This window comes from Lissotriton helveticus, chromosome 12 (genome assembly GCF_964261635.1).
Source record: "Lissotriton helveticus chromosome 12, aLisHel1.1, whole genome shotgun sequence".
Classification (NCBI taxonomy): domain Eukaryota; kingdom Metazoa; phylum Chordata; class Amphibia; order Caudata; family Salamandridae; genus Lissotriton; species Lissotriton helveticus.
In genome coordinates, this window is record NC_136073.1 from 800,717,554 (window position 1) to 800,734,202 (window position 16,649).

Sequence of the window (16,649 nt, forward strand, 5' to 3'; positions counted from 1 at the left end):
ATGGAGATTTTTGCTTCTCTATTCTTCCAGGATCCTCAGCTGGATGGGTTCGTACAGGTGAAGAAGCCTGGCTATGCGACGTTGAAATGACAATTCCATTCGGTTGTTCGTCGCTTTATTTCCTCGTTGTTGTCTTTCTAGTAGTTATCACTACATTTCAAAGATTAACGATTTGAAGCATTAGCCTTGAGGAAGTCATGGGAACAGACCCCCCAATAGCGACGAAACACGTGTTGGCTGTGGCTGCTTTGACTACTAGAAAGGCAACAACGAGGAAATAAAGCAACGAACAACCGAATGGAATTGTTGATTATTTACCTGAATGATTATAATACACTGAACTGTTCCTGACCATAATAGGGAAACCTTTATGAAAATTTGACGTGTGCTGGGAAGTGAAGTAATTTGTATACTGAGTTGAGGCTCAAAATTTGTAGAGTTTAGTGGTTCTCTACACCTTTCAGCCCCGTCCCATATAATTGTCTTAATATAATCTAGGTGTTTTATCTCCACCCAGAGGCACCAATAGCCTAGGATTAATACCACATTTCGAGTGTTTCTGGACGTTGAAATGACCACAGGTGATCTTGAGGAAGAGAAAGAAGATCGGCTTGACAACATGCGGTGAGATTCTGCTCTCGACGTCGGTGATGGCGACGGAGAACAACCCACTGAGTGTGAGCCTGTAACAGATCTGTGCCTCGACGTCGAAAGTCCGAGCCTGAACGCCGATGAAGTCCTTTGTCTTGATGGTGAACGTCTTTGTGGTATTGTCGACGGACTCCTCTGGCTCGACCATCTTCGGGATGACCTTGACGGAGACCTCTGCCTCGACGTCGACCGTCTTGTTGTCGTCGGAGTCTTCTGTCTCAACGACGAGTGTCTCTGCGCTGACATCGACAGAGACCTCTGCCTCGACGTTGAAATCCTGTGCGTCAAAGACTGGTGTCTCGACGTCGATCTTCTGTGGGATGAAGCTGACAGAGTCCTCTCCTTCGGCGCAATTTTATGGCTCGACGTTGATGATCTATGTACAGATCTTGACGGAGACTTGTGCCTCGATGACGACCTCTCAAGAATGTGCGGAGACGGAGTGTCCTGTCTCGACGTCGAACGTTTGGCCAACGTCGACGGAGACCTGTTTCTCGACGTTGGTCGTCGCCTGGTTGATGCCAACGGAGGATCTTTTAACTGACTCAACGTTGAAGCCGCCGTCTTCGATCTTGAAGTTGAACAATGCGAGTGCACCGCTGAAGACTTCGACGATGATTTGCCGGTGGACGATTGGACGCCGATCCCGATGGTGAAGAGATCGGTATCTTGCTCCTCGACATCAAACGTGGTCTCTTTTTCTTCTGACTCATAGGAGACATACCTCTTTCAGAGAGTCCATATAACCAAATTCTCCCTCTATCCTTGAGAGTTCCTCTGGACAATTTTTTACAATGTGAACAGTTCTCTGGAGAGTGAGAGTCAGAGGATACACACAGAATGTGTGTCAGTCTTGGCCTTCTTCTTGCCACAGGAGGGGCAAGGGTCAAAAAGTGAAGGCACTCTGACAGAAATAAAAACACTTTCTGACAAAAAAATTGTCACATTTCACTCCAAAGAAAAAAAGACGTCCAGTGAAATGTAGAAAATTTCAAAAAGTGTAGATAATTTTGACAAAAAAGTCAAAAAGGACAGAGCTGTGGAATCCAGGGTCCTGACAGAAGTAGCCGGAAAGAACAACTGACCTAACTGTTACCCCTGAGGCATGATTGGAAGCTAGGGGTCATGACTGCCTTAAAGGCACTTGCCAGTTTTTGTACAATTGCTTTCATGTTCTATGCTATTGGCTTACAATACAGCCTGTAGGCTAACAATGCCTGCTCTTTTTCAAGTTTTCATGAGTTGTACTCATTAAAAGGAGTTTGAGAAATACTTGCCCTACTGTGGTTCATATACTCATTATGTGTTTGCACAAGTATTTATCTTATTATAGCATTATTTAGCCTCCTATATGGGTGCTGCATTGGTATAAGAACAATGTATATATATATATATATATATATATATATATATATATATATATATATATATATATATATATATATTTATGTTTTTCATATATAATTTTTATTATTTACGGGGTCCCCGCACATGGGCTGGAATATTCAGTGCTTATGACTATTAGTGTGGATCCCCTGGAAGAGAACCTTTATGTTCTGAATAATAAGTGAAGGTTCTTGTTTGTGCCCACAATCTGAAGAGGTCTCTCTGCTGTGGAGATCTCTCATTTGCAGAGAATTGCATTAATAAAACTGCCTAGCTCATGTGGAAATCTGAAATGATTTTGTGTGAGAAGAGACAGTTGCATTTTCAATGGCACCATAATATGGTAAACTACAGTACTGCTCTTGTGGAAGCATGCAGTAAGTATTTAGAGCAAACACTCATTAGCACTATTAGAGAAGTACATACATTTAAGTGTTTCAGATCTTTCAACAGTTCACCCCATTATATTGGACAATACCACATCCAACCTCCAAGGAAAAGCTGTGCTCTTTACTGGAAAACACTACTCCTAGTAGGGTTCCAACTCACATGTAGTTGAAAACCACAATGCCCCTGCACTAGTACAGAAAAATTATTATAGGGTGAATGGTAGCTACAAAGTCACTCTGCTAAGTATGAAGAATGGATCGAACAACACCCCATTCATACAAATAGTTCCACAGTAGGTGATTCTCTCAAGACAAAATAGAGAAAGGCCTACCTTAAGGAACAATAAACGGAACTTTTTCGTACCAGCAACGGATTACATCCTAAACTTCTTTCTCTATTTTGTCTTGAGAGAATCACCTACTATGGAACTATTTGTATGAATGGGGTGTTGTTCGATCCATTCTTCATACTTAGCAGAGTGACTTTGTAGCTACCATTCACCCTATAATAATTTTTCTGTACTAGTGCAGGGGCATTGTGGTTTTCTTTTGTTCTTGTATGTACCAATGCTTTGGTCCATCTTTGAGCGGTGTTGAGGATTTACCGTTCGCCCTATTGCCTGTACTAACCTTTGAATAACCTTCATTGCTACCTCCAACTTTACGGATACTCTGGCTGTGCGCCTTGTAATTCTGGAATACTCTAAAAAACCTCCCAGTTGTTTATATTTCACATGTAGTTGCCCTGCACTTTTAAAATCTATTACTTTTTTCAGAACCTCGGAAGCCTTTTGGGAGTGTTAAGGGTGGCAAGGAAGATATAAAAATGTGCTTCTTTCCAAGTACCGGCTCCTGCATTGTCCTTCTATTGATTTGAAGGCCTCAGGGCCTCATCACTACTTAAAGTAATTTGGGAAAACAATAAATGATATGTTGTTGACCAGTATATCAATTCCGCAATCTATCATTGACTGAGGTGCTGGAAACATCCATCCATTTTGTATTTTCTGTGTAGTAAAATAAGTCTGCATAATCTGTTTCTATCTTAAGTGTCTTTGCAGGCCTTCCTCAAGAAAGGCAAAAGTCTAAACTTGAGAAGATATACTGAAGTGCTCTGGGGTCTCTGCAAATGGGCGGGACTATTCAGTGCTCATGACTATAAATGGAAATCCCCTATGAGAGAATCAAAGTTTAGGTAGGACACACATATGAAGAACATACATCAACTGGAGCTTACACTGCTTCCAAGGTGGCCATCCTGCTGACTCCTGTGGAAACTGTATATTGTCATCTGTTCATGGGATGGGTAAAGCTCCGAAACAGAGGAGTCCACTGTCTTTGGTGAAAAAAAAGAATAGTCCTAATCCTCTTCGATGATCTGAAAATTGTCTTTAGGAACACCAAGGATTCAGAATTTCTCTTAGATGATAAGGGCCTTATCATCGACAACGACTTAGATGATAAAGAATAAGTCTCTCTGTTTGCCTCTTTGATGGGCTCCCTCCTTGTCTTAGTCTTGTGTATGGCATCTCCAGACAAACCGTACTCCTCTTTTACGAACTTGCTCGTGCTCCTCTTTAAATAATACTTCTTGTATGAGAATGCTATTGATTGAAGAAAACTGGCATGGTGATTTGGGAAACAGGATGTGGAAAGGCATTTGGCTGAGATCAAAGGACAATAAAAGGGATTTATCTTGTATAAAATAATATATTTACCAGCAGTCTGCAAAACAGCTCAAGTAAAAGATACACTCAAACATAGGGGTCAGTAATATGTTTTGGGGCTGCCTGTCAGTCAGAAGGGTTGGCAGAGGTCTTCTCATGAACTGATTTAAGAAGTAATTTCCAATCTAATAACTATTTGGTTGGTTAGCAGGAGACGGGAGCCATGGCAAAGTCACTTATTTTGAAAAAAGCATTTTGAAACAAAAGAAGTTGTACCTGAAAATGACATTCGGAATCTGAAGACTTGTGGCTCTCTTCGGACTTCATTGTTACATCCTCCTCACAAGCTAAACTCGGTTCTGCGAAATGTCGATACAATATTAAAATTGGCAAAATTCAACAACACTAAAATCAATTCATTATTTTGAAAGGTAGTGGTTTGACATTTATAACAGAAACAGAGTAGGACACAGTTACATACCCATACGCAGCTGCTCAGTTTTATCAACAGTATTATCAATGAAGTTGCCCCCCTTCAGTTAAAGAGAGCTACATGTAAGAATTCAAAACCATGGTATGACGGACTGCTTAACGAAGATAGACGAGCCATGAGACTTGCGGAACGCAACTGGCGATCAGTCCCCTCAGCTCTGCACCTCAAAACACTAAAGAGAAAAAGAAACGCTTACTTTAGAAAAATCAAACGCACGAAAGCTTCCTTCTTCAGTCGCCAACTTGACCAGGCCAGAAACCGACCTAAGAAGTTATCTGAGTTAATCAAAACTCAATCCAGAGAAGGACCTCAAAGACCTCAAAACACCTCAAGTACACTACCGTCCTGTGAAGAATTCTCTTCTTTCTTTAATCTAAAGACAGACACGATCAGGAAAGATCTCCTCTCTGATCTAAGACTTTATTCTAACCCTCACAGCAAAATGCCCCTTGCTCTAAAAAACAATGCTTCTTGGGCATCCTTCGAAACCTACACTGAAGACTCTATCGGCAAGATTCTAAGTACTCTGAAGCCCTCCAATCACCTATCTGACCCTCTACCCGCTAACGCGGTACATGACTTTATCCCATTGCTTCTCCCGCTTTGGACCAAAATCATTAACAGCTCTCTGCAACAAGGATGCATCCCGGACCCACTCAAAATAGGACAGGTTTCGCCCATACTGAAGAAACCTTCAGCAAACCCCTCCGAGTTGTCTAACAATCGTCCTATCACCAATATTCCTACTTTGGCCAAACTCCTAGAAAATGTGTACATCTCCAACTGACAAAACACATCGAGCACTTTCAACTCCTCAATTCACACCAATCAGGATTCCGAGCAGGTCACAGCACGGAATCAGCTATGACACACATAATTGATGATGCACTGCAAATTCTTGATCGGAATGGCACCTGCCTTCTCATCCTTCTCGACCTTTCATCAGCATTCGATACTGTCAAACATGAGAACTTACTCGACTTGCTAAATCTCAGAATGGGTATCTCAGGGACAGTAGTCAAATGGTTCACCTCTTTTCTACATAACCGGACTCAGAAATTCAAGATTAACAACAATATGTCTACCCCAGTTCCTGTAACTCTAGGTGTCCCTCAAGGATCCTCCCTTTCCCCTACCTTGTTCAATCTAGTCTTGGAACCACTCACCGCACTGCTTCAAGCATCAAATGACTTCAGAACTGCAGTCCAAGCCCTAGTAATCCCTCAAGTGGACTATGGAAGCGTTGCCCTCTGTGGCCTCCCCCTTTCGACTACCGCACCACTAAAAGCCTCTATCAATGCTGCAGCCAGACTTATCACAGGCTCAAAAAAACGGTCACACATCTCTCCCGACCTCAGATCCCTAAACTGGCTACCATACGAAGCTAGAATACACCTGAAAATAGCGTGCATGACTCACAAGGCCATATACCACAACTCGCCCAGTTATCTTGCTCAGAAACTGACAATCTCGGGTGGCACAAGAGATGCAAGAAGCGCAAAGAACCTTCTTCTGAAACCACAAAGATTCCACAAGATGAAGACATACAAACGCTCCTTCTCTGGGATGGCCCCCAGGATATGGAATTCCCTTCCTCCAGAAATCAGACTTATCCCATCCTCGGCTTCCTTCAAGAAAGAAGTAAAATCCCTACTCTTAGCTAAATTCACATGAATTTAGTCTAATATTCCTTCGTTCTCATTATGTCTCCTCCAAAAAACTTTGCAGAGTTGATCTCCCATACACCGCTGCAACCTTCACCTTGTTTCATCTGCTTAATTTGTTTTGCGCATCTATGCTGGACATATTTGCTGAACGTTGGCCCACCTTTACACCATTGCTACCTCACCTGTTTTACATTTGCCTAATTTGTTTGCTCATATTTACTTGATATATTTTGTTTAGCTTTCATTCCTTTATTTCTGTACAGTTGCCCTCCTTTATACTGTTGCCACCCCTCCTTGTTTACATTTGATCAATTTGTTTTTGTTCGACTTTGTTCTATATCTTGTTTAGCTTTTTATCTGTTGTTATCCCATTTGTGTGTAAAGCGCTCTGATATCCGCAAGGATCTTGTTCGCGCTCTATAAAACGTTCAAAATAAATAAATAAATAAATGTTCATGTCACAAACTTCATCACATAACCTCATCCAATCATCCTCTTCTATCTTTGTACCCCTTACACTTTCTATAGCATTCTTGCTATAGATCACTCAAACAGCTCCTCTCCCTCTAAATCTCCTGGGCTCGATTTTCCCGCCTGCCCGCCTCGTTCCGACCTGGCAATAGTGCCGTTGTGCGGAGGGCGGACAGGCAAGAGCCAGGCAGACTGCACTTCCGGTTTCCCCGGAGTTGAGGTTAGCGCTCTAGTGGCTACCTCACTCCGGGCTATTTAGGCCGTCCTGACCCTTGAGCCAGCGCGGTAGGGAGACTGTGGCAGTGTCTCCCAGACCCGCTGCTGTGCTAGAGAGCGTCCTAACTTTTACGAGAAGTGGTAATTATAGGGGGCTGCGAGAAGCGCTCAAAGAAACGGACTGATTTTAGAGTCTGTTACATTTTAATCTGTAGTATTGTGTTTTTACCTTGACAGACTCACGTGTTCATTGTAAAACAGCTCCTCTCCCTCTAAATCTCCTGGGCTCGATTTTCCCGCCTGCCCGCCTCGTTCCGACCCGGCAATAGTGCCGTTGTGCGGAGGGCGGACAGGCAAGAGCCAGGCAGACTGCACTTCCGGTTTCCCCGGAGTTGAGGTTAGCGCTCTAGTGGCTACCTCACTCCGGGCTATTTAGGCCGTCCTGACCCTCGAGCCAGCGCGGTAGGGAGACGGTGGCAGTGTCTCCCAGACCCGCTGCTGTGCTAGAGAGCGTCCTAACTTTTACGAGAAGTGGTAATTATAGGGGGCTGCGAGAAGCGCTCAAAGAAACGGACTGATTTTAGAGTCTGTTACATTTTAATCTGTAGTATTGTGTTTTTACCTTGACAGACTCACGTGTTCATTGTAAAACAGCTCCTCTCCCTCTAAATCTCCTGGGCTCGATTTTCCCGCCTGCCCGCCTCGTTCCGACCCGGCAATAGTGCCGTTGTGCGGAGGGCGGACAGGCAAGAGCCAGGCAGACTGCACTTCCGGTTTCCCCGGAGTTGAGGTTAGCGCTCTAGTGGCTACCTCACTCCGGTCTATTTAGGCCGTCCTGACCCTCGAGCCAGCGCGGTAGGGAGACGGTGGCAGTGTCTCCCAGACCCGCTGCTGTGCTAGAGAGCGTCCTAACTTTTACGAGAAGTGGTAATTATAGGGGGCTGCGAGAAGCGCTCAAAGAAACGGACTGATTTTAGAGTCTGTTACATTTTAATCTGTAGTATTGTGTTTTTACCTGGACAGACTCACGTGTTCATTGTAAAACAGCTCCTCTCCCTCTAAATCTCCTGGGCTCGATTTTCCCGCCTGCCCGCCTCGTTCCGACCCGGCAATAGTGCCGTTGTGCGGAGGGCGGACAGGCAAGAGCCAGGCAGACTGCACTTCCGGTTTCCCCGGAGTTGAGGTTAGCGCTCTAGTGGCTACCTCACTCCGGGCTATTTAGGCCGTCCTGACCCTCGAGCCAGCGCGGTAGGGAGACGGTGGCAGTGTCTCCCAGACCCGCTGCTGTGCTAGAGAGCGTCCTAACTTTTACGAGAAGTGGTAATTATAGGGGGCTGCGAGAAGCGCTCAAAGAAACGGACTGATTTTAGAGTCTGTTACATTTTAATCTGTAGTATTGTGTTTTTACCTTGACAGACTCACGTGTTCATTGTAAAACAGCTCCTCTCCCTCTAAATCTCCTGGGCTCGATTTTCCCGCCTGCCCGCCTCGTTCCGACCCGGCAATAGTGCCATTGTGCGGAGGGCGGACAGGCAAGAGCCAGGCAGACTGCACTTCCGGTTTCCCCGGAGTTGAGGTTAGCGCTCTAGTGGCTACCTCACTCCGGGCTATTTAGCCACGCCCTTCCCATAAGCGTGCAGCGGTTGCGCGCAGGGGGCGCCTTCGAGCGCGCCTAAGAAGCGCCGAAGAAAAGCCAGTCTGCGCCCGTCCGCGACAGGACGGGGCGAGGGGCGATGGACTCTGACCCTACCCAACGAGGCCTGACCGGTAAGGGTATACAGACAATTAGCTACTCGGCCCAAACGCTTCTGACCCTTAGACCATCACGGTCATGTAGCACGAACATTCCATGGCACCGGGTAGAGGGAGGTTTCTCCTGTCTGCAATGCCGGCGTCTATCTCGAAATAGTATTCCCCCCTCAGTTCCTAAACCCCCTCCTACGGGTCTCAGGAGTTTTTTTCTTAATGTACGGTCATTACCTAAGCACCAACATCAAGTGTGGGATCTAATCTATTCTATGCAACCAGATATCTGCTTCCTGGCTGAAACATGGCTAAAGCCACATACAGTTCCTGCCATTGCCATGGGGATCCCTGCTGGGTATAAAATTAAACATCTAGACCGAGAAATAAAAACCGGAGGCGGCCTTGCTATTATACATAAGGACTGTATAAAAGTTACTATAAGTGAACAGCACATGCACCCTCAGTTAGAAATAATGATTTTTAAATTCACTCTCACCAATCATATTACCTGGAAAGGTGCTTTGGTATACCGACCCTCAGGCACTAACACGAATTTTGCTCTTCTTCTTCAAGAAATCCTGGCCCCTCACATCAAATCTAAAGAAGACTTTCTTCTTCTGGGAGACTTCAATACACATGTTGATCTACCCACTCACTCTGATGCCACTGCCCTGATTACAGACCTTGCCAACTTAGGTCTGGAATTACAGAATCACGGACCCACCCATAAAGGAGGACACACGTTAGATCTACTCTTTTGCAATTGTGCTAATGTTAATTGTTCCCCGGCAAAAGAAATAGCATGGACAGATCACTCCATGCTTGAATTCCTTTTGGTTACCCCTGTAAATACTGTTAAGAGTGTTCCTCTTCCCCCTATTTGGCGAAGAGAGTGGCATAAAGTCACGGCCAATAAAATCCAGGAATTCTGGATAAATCCAGAAATCTCAGCAACCGACACCGCTGATATGGCCTTAACTAAGCTTAATGTCTCAATAAAGCAAGCTATTGACATTGTAGCCCCATTGAAAAAGCACAAACAATATCCAGTGTCTAAACTAGACAGCTGGTATACCCATGAATTGAGGGTAGCTAAGCAAAACTGCAGACGAGCCGAGAAAGCTTGGAGGAAAGGGAAGACCGAGAGCAGTAGAGTAGCTTTTTTAGATACTCAATCCAAGTACTACAAAAAAATCAAGCAAGCCAGGAAGCAACATTTAACACAGCAGATTGCACAGGCCGGCAACTGCTCTAAGGAGCTTTTTAACATTTTGCAGAATTTTATTAAGCCGACTGCTTGTGACAGCTCTGAGGACTTTTCACAAGACCTATGTGATGAAGTCTCGAGATATTTTGAGGATAAAATACAGAACATCTATGAAAAAATAGTGGCAGCCAATGATGCTATAAAAATCTCCAATATAGGCCATCCCCATCCTCAAATATCGGTATCTGGTAATAAACCCACCCTTTCATCTTTTCCTCCGATTACCAACACAGAGCTCCTTTCCCTCTGCAGCCACATTAAATCTGGGTCGCCTAATGACCTTATTCCAACTAAAATGGTCGGCCCCATGATTCCCATTCTGGGCCCGCACATGCTGGATGTGATTAACATCTCCCTAACTAAAGGCCAGGTCCCTGCAGATTGGAAAAGGGCGGTGGTGAACCCGATCAGGAAAAAGGCATCTTCTCCTTGGACAGACCTCTCCAATCTACGACCTATCTCCCTCCTGCCTCACCTGGGTAAGGTTACAGAGAGACACGTGAACACCTATCTCTCTCAACATCTGGAAGCGACGGAAGGCCTGGACTACTCACAATCTGGTTTCAGGCCTAACCACAGCACAGAATCAGCCCTTCAAACAGTGACCAATAACATCAGAATGGCACTGGATGAGGGCAGCTCCCTGATTCTGGTGCTGTTGGACCTTTCCGCCGCTTTCGATACGGTGTCTCACACGGTGCTCCTTGACCGCCTAGGTGAGGTGGGTGTGGAGGGAGAGGCTCTGACTTGGTTGAAGAGCTTTCTGACTGGCCGTGTCCAAGAAGTTAGGCTGGGCTCCCACAAATCCACGCTAAGGGAGCTCAATAAGGGAGTGCCACAAGGCTCATGCCTTAGCCCTACACTTTTCAATGTGTATGTGGCACCCCTAGCCAACTTAGCCAGATCTTTCGGGTTCACCCCGGTGTCGTATGCTGACGACACCCAACTCCTTTTCCCTTTTAAAACTCTCACATCTGCCATAAAAAGATCTTTTGCAGATGGCATGAGAGCCATTGCAGACTGGATGTCAACTAACTGTCTGCAGTGCAATGTGGGGAAAACGGAGGTCATGTGTTTTGGACAAGCGGCAACATATTGGTCATCTGACTGGAGGCCCGTGGAGCTTGGCCCTGTCCCCACTCCCAAGAGTTCTGTTAGGAACCTGGGAGTGCTCTTTGATCAGCAACTTACTTTCAGGGGACATGTCAATCAGGTTGCTGGTACCTGCTTCCGGGCTATCGGGATGTTGAGACGAGTCTTCCCCTATATACCAGACCATCATAGAAAGACGCTCGTGCAGGCTTTGGTCATCAGCAGGGTGGATTACTGCAATGGGCTGCTCCTCGGAGCTAACGAGGAGCAGCTCAGTAAATTGCAAGTAATCCAAAACACTGCAGCAAGGATTGTCCTGAATGTTCCAGCTAGGACTCCTTCCAGTCCCCTGCTGAAAAGACTCCACTGGCTTCCAGTAAGGAAGCGAGTCCAATTTAAGACTCTATGCACTATTCATAAGAGCATGATAGGGGAGGGCCCGAAGTACATGATTAAGATCTTTCAGCCCTACATCCCGGGGCGATCTCTGCGCTCCAGTCATCAGCAGTTCCTGCAGATACCAAGAGTAAAAAAGACCAGACAAGGTGGCCGTGCATTAGCCTATGCCGGCCCAACACTCTGGAATTCCTTGCCTCCAGAACTCAGATCAATTTCCAGTCATCTGTGTTTCCGGAAGAATTTAAAGACTTATTTGTATCCCGATAAATAAATTACTTTTCAGTTTCTGCACCCGATATTAGTCATGCTCTCGTAACTAGCACAATCTCGTGGTACAGCAATAGCGCAGAGATACCCCTTCGGGAGTCTAGTCTGGCGCTTTATAAGAATATAAAATAAATAAATAAATAAATAAATTTCACTTGAAACCCACAAGAACTCAGCAATCATAAGTAAAGATCTCAACTGGTTCCCTTCCTATTTCACTGACTTCTCTTGTTCAGCAACGGTATACACCAAGATATCATCATCCACATTACTACCTCCGATTTCCATCAACGATCAGTCCTGAGCTCTTCTCTTTTCTCACTCACCATTTCCGTTGGTGACACCATGTAGGAAGGTGGATACCTGACTATGGTTACCCCAGATTTTTTGCCTTGTGTTTAGCTGGTTTTCGACTTAGTTAGCCTGGGATCCTGCTAATCAGGGTCCCAGGCTATCTGCTCTCTCTTTAAAAAGGACTCCATGTATCCTAGGTGCATAACTAAATTGGATTGGGTCACCTTATCAGCCCCTGTACAGTGTACTATAGGTACCCAGGGCATAGGTGCATCCAAGGCCTACCAGGGGCTACAGCATATTTTTTGCCACCCCTGGCTGGCTATCCAAACTGACACAACTGGCTGATCACTCAGCTGGGGCAAGGTCGTGTAATCAGCCCTTGCTTGGATATAGTATACCTCTATCTAAACCTATATCTGGACACATATATACCTATAAGTCACTCCTATGGCAGGCCTTAACAATCCTGGAGGCAGAGTGCTTGGTTTTATGTGAGATGGTGCTCTAGCATGAGCTGAGCCTGTCTGCAGAGTTCGGAACCATTTCCTTACTGCTGTTCCATGGTATTGCCATACCATATACTCTTAAGTGCATTATAATCCTTGCAGTTATTGCTAACTTTGGTTTGGCTTTATCAAAACATGTCGTGTAAGGTGTCATACACTTTGGAATACTACCCCCCCTTGCCAGTTCTGGCGACGGGGGTAGCATTCCACCCTTCTAGAAGGAGAAGACATGTTACTTTACTTAAAACGCTATTAATCCTAACCAGAGCCTCAGCATCACAAAATGGATGCTGCTGCCCCGACACAAGTCTGGCCTCCTACTGCTGACCGAAACCTGGCAGGGGAGGCTTGGACAAAGAGTTTCCTGTCACAGGGAGGTGCAACACCACCCCAGACAGGAGATAGTGGATTGGAGCAGGGAGGGTTGAAAGAAACTAGACACTGCCTGGGGCACACAAGGTGTCCCATGCAAAATCCAGTCAAACCAGTTCTGGGGCACTCCAGCCCCAGCTCTGGCGCGAAACTGGACAAAGTGGAGGGGTGTAACCACCCCCTTTCTGGGCCCCACCCATAGGAGGGACCTAGCAGGTAATCCATCCCCTTGATTTGGAATAAAGGTAGGAGCTGTGCCAATGCACCTCAGATTATCCTGACTGAAACTTTGATACATAACTCTGGACCCTTCGACATCCCACTCGACGTGGAAGACTGAAGAATCTCCCTTGTGGTCAAGGAGTGACCACCCTGTGCAAACAGGCACCATCCAGCGCCCAACGGTTTGCTTTGTTGCAGTTCCCGCAGGAACTCGAGTGACAGAGATCGGCAAGACCCAGCTTCCCTGACTTCCAGCAGCCCGATCCACAGTCCCAGCGAATCTGAGACCTGGGGAGGCGACGTGAAGCGTGGAGCCGGGCATCTTGGAAAAACTACGAAGTGCTGACCGTGCAGCTCCCGAGGCTCCCTCGAAGCTGTGCATTGGGGTTTGAGAAGCCCCAGCCCCGAGCAGCTTTTGCATCGAAGATCTCCCCTCCACACTCACCGAGTGTTGCGTGGGGCCCTTTTGCATTTTTCTGCTCGACGCGTTGGTCCGGTCACTTGCCCGTTGGCTAGTGGCCCCAGTACCGACGAACCAAAGAATTTGCTCTGCTAGTCTGGTTGCTCCAGACTGGCCCTCGCTCCCCCGAAAAGGAGCAACCTCTCTGACCTTGCTGGTCCGAGAAAGAAGCGATCTTCGAATCCTGCGTGGGTTGCTCTTGCCAAGGCTTGTTAACTCCGATCCGGAAGCCGACACCGCCGACAGAGAGAGCCTTCGTGGGTCAGCTCGTGATTCACTGCAGGCCATCCTCGGTGCCCCAGAGTCCACGTGGCAGCGGAGACAAGCTTCTCGACAACCACCTGATTGCGCCCGACATCGCCTGGTTCCTTCCTGGTTCCTTCCTGGTCACTGGCTAGTGACCCAGACTCTGTCCCCTCTGCTTTCAGGTACTCTACATATTCGATCCACCCTTGGATCACACCGGACTCTTCTCTCCTGGCCGCCTGCAGCATCTTCATCTCCAGGCTCCATAGATCTACACGACGACACCCGACACGCTTTGGCACCTATGCACCCGCTTCCTGTGGGTGAGGTAACTCATGAACGCCGGTGCTCCTGTAGTGGTTTACACCTCTAGTGTCTAAGTTTAAAGTGTGGTAATTCTATTCCAGTCGGAAGACTCCTAAAACTGTAACTCGATAACTTTTACGCACCATTGACTTTGCATTGGTGCATGCGTGTGCTTTTAGCGCTGCACCCGAATCCCGCGGGCTACTCCCGTCCTAACTGCTGTTAGCCCAGTGTAGTCCCAGCGATTCCCAAGGCCCCAGGCCTTACCACTGTTCGTAAAGTGATACTTATACCACTTTTTTGATATATGGTTTGAGTGGCCACCGGCCTCATCCATAAACGTGCAACTTTCATATGTTAAACTGTGCTTTTGTTTAAACGCTTGTGCTTCTATACTCATAAAGAGTACAGGGGATTATTCTGAGAATAAATACATATATTTTTATAATATATAACTAGTGTGGTGTCCTTTCATTTGATATTACAGGATTGCATATGGTAAAACAGCTGGCTTCACATGCCCTCTTGAGTTTAGCCTAAGACTGCTTAGTCCATGCTACCACTAGGACAGCTTGTCTATAAGGTTGACTTTACAACCACCACCATAAGGGATTGTTTGGACTGATACAAGGTGTCCCCAGAATTGGAGACATCATACATCAGGCCAACTTCTCACACACCATCTCTTTGTCTCATTACTCTTGCCCTCGATATACTGATGACACCCTCATCTTTTTTCATTTCCTACTCTCTCTCTCCCAATCTAAATTGTCTCATTGCTACTCCCCAATGGATGACTCTATATTCTGTCATGTGGAACACATCCAAAACAGAGGCCTTCTTCTTTCCTTCCTCATCTGCCCCTAAGTCATCACTAAATTGATTCCACTCCTCTCCTAACTCACTGGCTTTGCCTCTTCTGCCAGAACCTCAGTGTTTTCTTTCACTCATCCCTATTACTGGAATCTTTATTCACCACCACTGTCAGAGGGCCCCACAACCAAGTTCAAAAAGAACAATTGATGGACAGAATGCAGAACAATGTCATACATTCACCCCAGTGCAGAGATCTGGACCTAAATCCATTGTTTCTTTGCACACCATGCCATTCCAGTTTGGACCCAGCCATATGCAAATCAGTCTTGACCCTGCGCCCAATGGGAACAGTCCAGCCCGAACTGCCAGGCCAGGTCCTCCCTGGACTGGAAACAAGCATCCTAGGACCGGTTTCGGGCTTTCAGTCCTCATCAGCCAGGTATGTCTAGACGTCGATCCTGGAACACTGGAATAAAGCTATCCTGGCTGCAGAGGGGTGAAACCCGGAAACCGGTCCAGGGAGGACCTGGCTTGGCAGTTCGGGCTGGACTGCTCCCATGAGGCACAGGGCCAAGACTGATTTGCATATGGCCAGCTCTAAGCTGGTGTGGCATGGTGAGCAAAAGAATGATGGATTTAACCCAGATGTCCTGACTGAGGGTAAATGTTGTGATTTGTTCTGCATTCCATTCATCAATTGTGTGTCTTTTGCTTTCTCGCCCTAAGTGCGCCAGGTATGACTAGTCGTGGGTCCTGGGCTCACTGTGCCACTGGAATCAAGCTCGCCTGGCTGAAGATGGATGAAACCCCGAAACCGGTCCTAGGATGCTTGTTTCCGGTCCAGGGAGGACCTGGCTTGGCAGTTTGGCTGGATTGTTCCCATGAGGCACAGGGTCAAGACTGATTTGCATATGGCCAGGTCTACACTGGGGTGGCATGGTGAGCAAAAGAATGATGGATTTAACCCAGATCTCTTAACTGGGGTGAATGTTATGATTTGTTCTGCATTCCGTCCATCAATTGTGTGTCTTTTCCCACCACCAAGTTCATCAGATTACACACATCCAGAGGACTGATCAACTACATGGTACTCGGTACTCAACTATGAAGGGTTAAAAAAAGTAAGGAATGGTTTCTTACTGATTACTCCTGTTCTCTCGTACCGTAGGGGAATTTCCATGATTGTCATAATCACTGAATAGTCCTGCCCACGTGCTGGGACCCTGGAGCACTTCTTCAAAATATATCTTCTTAAGTGTAGGGTCTTGCACGACAACATCGTTCAGCACATCTTCGAACTGTGGGGCACATCCTTCATCCACTTGTTCGACACCGCCCAAAACAAAAAATACTGCAACTTTTTCCTCTAGGTACTACCAACCAGGGACACCAGTGAATTCCCTATGGATAGACTGGTCCTGCAAATTTCTTTACGCTTTTCCACGAAGTCACCTGATCCCCACGGTTCTAATCAAGCTGTTCTACTCCAAAGCAAAGATGATCCTCTAAGCTCCAGAGTGGCCACGCCAATGGAGGTTCCTGGACCTGCCTCATCAGTCACAGCGTCCACATCTCAAGCTCCCATGCAGACCAGACATGTTGACGAAATTCGGAGGCCAGTTGATACACCCCATTTGCTCCTCCTTGTGTGGCTGCATGGCTCCTGAGCCAGTGCAGTATGGACATTTGAACCTGCCACAAGACTGCCTGGAG

General features: G+C 46.4%; 1 protein-coding gene across 9 annotated transcripts in view; it reads right to left on the reverse strand.

Annotated features, from left to right (window-relative positions):
• HORMAD1 (HORMA domain containing 1) overlaps positions 1-16,649 on the reverse strand; it is a 920,105-nt gene that overhangs the window by 166,480 nt on the left and 736,976 nt on the right. For all 9 annotated transcript variants that reach the window (XM_078670957.1, XM_078670959.1, XM_078670964.1 and 6 more), the window contains one exon: positions 4,370-4,452. In XM_078670957.1, the coding sequence (XP_078527083.1) occupies positions 4,370-4,452 (83 nt within the window). The remainder of the gene's footprint in view (positions 1-4,369; positions 4,453-16,649) is intronic.